Genomic DNA, 3,566 nt, shown 5'->3' with positions numbered 1-3,566 from the left:
TATTTATTTATTTATTTATTTATAAATAAAATATATTATAAAATGACAGGAAATTAAATTATTTGTGTTCATATAAATAAAATATATTTATCTTTATAGTATTACATTATTTAAAATTACAAGATGTTTTACATTAAACATGTATGAAAAATACATTAAATTAAAAATGCATATTCATAAATTTGTAATTAAATGTATATATTATAAAATGACAGGAAATTAAATGATTTGTGTTCATATAAATAAAATATATTTATCTTAATAGTATTACATTATTTAAAATTACAAGATGTTTTACATTAAACATGTATGAAAAATACATTAAATTAAAAATGCATATTCATAAATTTGTAATTTTTTTCTTTTTTTTTAGGAAAACGAGGATCAGTTCAGCGTGTTGCAGCTGGTAGGCATGTTGAGAGGTGTTGGAGCTGGAATGCGTTATCTTTCAGAGAGAAATTTTGTCCATCGTGACCTTGCTGCCCGGAACATTCTGGTGAATTCAAACCTGGTTTGTAAGGTATCTGACTTCGGCTTGTCCCGTTTAATGAGGGGTCTGGACCACAACATGCCCACCTACACTGCTTCACTGGTGCGTTATGGGAAGATTTCTGTAAATGTACAAAACACTATTTAAATGGATGTATGTAGATTCCTTTCATTTTTAGTTCTTTCCATTCTTGCTCTGAGTTTTTTTTAGTTCATTTGTGTTGTCGTTGATTGAATTATTCCCTCTGTCTTTCAGGGCAGTAAGATCCCAGTGCGGTGGACAGCTCCTGAAGCTTTCCAGCATCGTAAATTCAGTTCAGCGAGTGACGTCTGGAGTTTTGGGATACTCATGTGGGAGGTCATGTCATATGGAGAACGTCCATACTGGGACATGAGCAACCAAGAGGTGAGCATTATAAATTTTACATCCCATGCAGTGACAAAGCAGTTAAATGAACCAAATGTACACTAGAGGGAGCTATTAGAATGTTTCATGAGCAGTTGCATAAACAAAACACAGAATAGTACAGTGTGTGTGTCTGAGTGTTTACCTGGTATTCCCTACATTATGAGGACCAAATGTCCTCACAAGTATAGTAATAATAGTACAGTTTGACCTTGTGGGGACATTTTTTTGGTCCCCATTACGAAAACAGCTTATAAATCATATAGAATCAAGTGTTTGTACAGTATAAAAACCATTACACCTATAGAATGTCCCCAGAAAAAATTGAAAAACAGTGTGTGTGTGTTTGTGCTGTGTTTAAATCACTGCTTGAGATTTAAAGTTTGCAGCAGTACTGTTGGAGTGTGACATTTAGCAGATTTTACAGTATTTTTTAGAAAAGTTTCTAGTTTCTAGCCGACAGCTAGAAATTTAATGACCTCAATAGGTGTATATTTACATGTTGACTAAATAGTACAACATTAGACGCCTAGTTTTTCAGCTGCTTTGAATCTGGAAGTGTTTTTCCCATACTTTTTCTTGATAGGGATTTCGAAGAATGATTCAATAAAGAGCTCTAAGACATGAACCAAGCCAACCAGCACTAAGACTTTGATTTGCAGCAAAAAGAGTATTTGAACATTTATTAACGAAAATCCTGTGAAGTGAATGACACAATCCAGTTTTAAAAAAAAAACTTTTTATTTTATGTGATGATATAAAACATGTGCATTGTGCAAATATCTTACTAAATGTTTTTTCCCCATCTTATTCCTCTTTTCTAACTCAGTTCTTTCTGTTTTTCAGTTCCTTTTTCCTCCAAATCCCTTGTCTACTCCCTTCTTTTGTATTTCTCGTCTTATACAATTAAACACTTCACTAAGGCCACATACACACTGTAAAATTTCAGGAGTGACAACCGTATTTAAATACGGGAGTGAATCCCCTAAATTATCATTCCGTGATATGTTCTGCAACTGTAACTAAACCAGGTTGTAGAATGTGTTTGTCACTTAGCTGCAGTGTGTAGAGAGATGTGTCATCTCTTTTTCTCTAGGTGATGAAGGCAGTGGTTGAGCAGTACCGTTTACCTGCTCCGAACGGTTGTCCTCCAGCTCTTCACTCTCTGATGCTGCAGTGCTGGCAGGCCGACAGACAGGACCGGCCAGGCTTTGATTCTCTCCTGTCGTCTCTTGACCGTCTCATACGCCACCCTGCCTCCCTGAAGGCCGAACACAGCCGGTGAGTTACTCGAGTTACCACCTTATTTTACCAGGTGATTCTGTGTTTCATCTTTTCAAATATTCTCCTCTTTCTTAGTCCCACCCAGCCACTCTTAAGCCCCACCCCTACTGACCTCTCAACAGTGACAACAGTCGGTGATTGGCTGACAGCTCTAAAGATGGACCGGTATAAGGATGCGTTTGAGAGAGCACAGTACCACAGTCTGGAAAGAGTGAGCATGCTCACAATGGAGTACGTTAAAATACACTTTTCACATGAGTTTGTCCAACACATTCATACATCACAGAAGAATGTATTTTTTGTTACATTATTCCAAAAATAACAAAAAATTCTTACCACAGTGTCATTCGTGCCACATCTCAAATGATGTATTGTGTTTAATAGCATTCTCTAATGGGCAATTGTAATATTTTTGGAATAAAATAGCTTTTTCTTGCCATGGCTAATTTCACAGCTAGCATTTTATACATTATAAACACACTCACTTGAATCATATTTTCACACTTCTTGAATAATTTGACATTTACTTTATTTTTCTCTTTCTCATATTTCATTCCTGACACTGCTGTCTCTTTGGTAAACAAGTACATAAACTTTTTCAAAAGCTCTAGAAGCCTCTTATGGGCACCAAGGCTGCATTTGTTTGATCAGAGACTATAAAGATCAAAGGAACAGCATTTATTTGAAATCGATCTTCTGTAACGTTATAAATGTCATAACTGCCACTTTTGATCAATTTAATGCATCCTTGCTGAATAAAAGTAATCTTTTAAAACAAAGATAATGATCCCAAACTTTTAAGCAGTAGTGTATAGATCTATGTAGAGATATAAAGTGAATATAGTATTATTGGTTTGTTTTTATTTCATTCTTTGTTTAGATTTGTTTTCAAATATAAGGAGTCTTATTTTTATCATTTTATTTGTATTTTAAGTAGTGCTGCACGATTATGACAAAAATCATAATTGTCGATTATTCCCTTGAAATTGTAATTGCGATTATTAATTACGATTATCACAATTTACATTGAATGATGTTTATCCCATTGTTTGATGCAACTGCATGCCGTATTTTTATATGAAAATAAACAAGCTGAAAGCACTCTAACTGAAAAACCTTTAGTATAGTATTAAGCCTCAAATGTCAAATATACATCGGATTGGTTTCTTCTTTAAATGATAAAAAAAGTAAAAATATGAATGGTATTATAATGTCATACTAAAACTAAAATTAAAATAATGGGAAAAACCCTTAAGATAACATGTAGAAAGAAAAAAACCATATCTTAAGCGTGCAGAATAACATAAGTGGACTTTGAACGATTAATTGCCACTTTGAACGATTACGTAATTGTGGCATCCATAATTGTAATCGCAATTAGAAATTC

The 3,566-nt window shown here is 33.9% G+C and overlaps 1 protein-coding gene across 2 annotated transcripts in view; it reads left to right on the top strand.

The window, feature by feature from the left end:
* The window catches only part of LOC107724759 (ephrin type-B receptor 5-like), a 55,612-nt gene that overhangs the window by 50,779 nt on the left and 1,267 nt on the right, over positions 1 to 3,566 (top strand). The window contains exons 15-18 of one of the 2 annotated variants that reach the window (XM_016533788.1): positions 374 to 592; positions 746 to 895; positions 1,992 to 2,176; positions 2,255 to 2,410. In XM_016533788.1, coding sequence (XP_016389274.1) covers positions 374 to 592; positions 746 to 895; positions 1,992 to 2,176; positions 2,255 to 2,410 — 710 coding nt within the window. Of the gene's footprint in view, positions 1 to 373; positions 593 to 745; positions 896 to 1,481; positions 1,613 to 1,991; positions 2,177 to 2,254; positions 2,411 to 3,566 lie in introns of those variants that run through there. The other variant, XM_016533795.1, reaches the window with a different exon arrangement.

Source organism: Sinocyclocheilus rhinocerous, unplaced genomic scaffold, assembly GCF_001515625.1.
Source record: "Sinocyclocheilus rhinocerous isolate Xijiao unplaced genomic scaffold, SAMN03320098_v1.1 scaffold883, whole genome shotgun sequence".
Classification (NCBI taxonomy): Eukaryota; Metazoa; Chordata; class Actinopteri; order Cypriniformes; family Cyprinidae; genus Sinocyclocheilus; species Sinocyclocheilus rhinocerous.
This window is presented reverse-complemented; position numbering and strand designations above follow the sequence as displayed.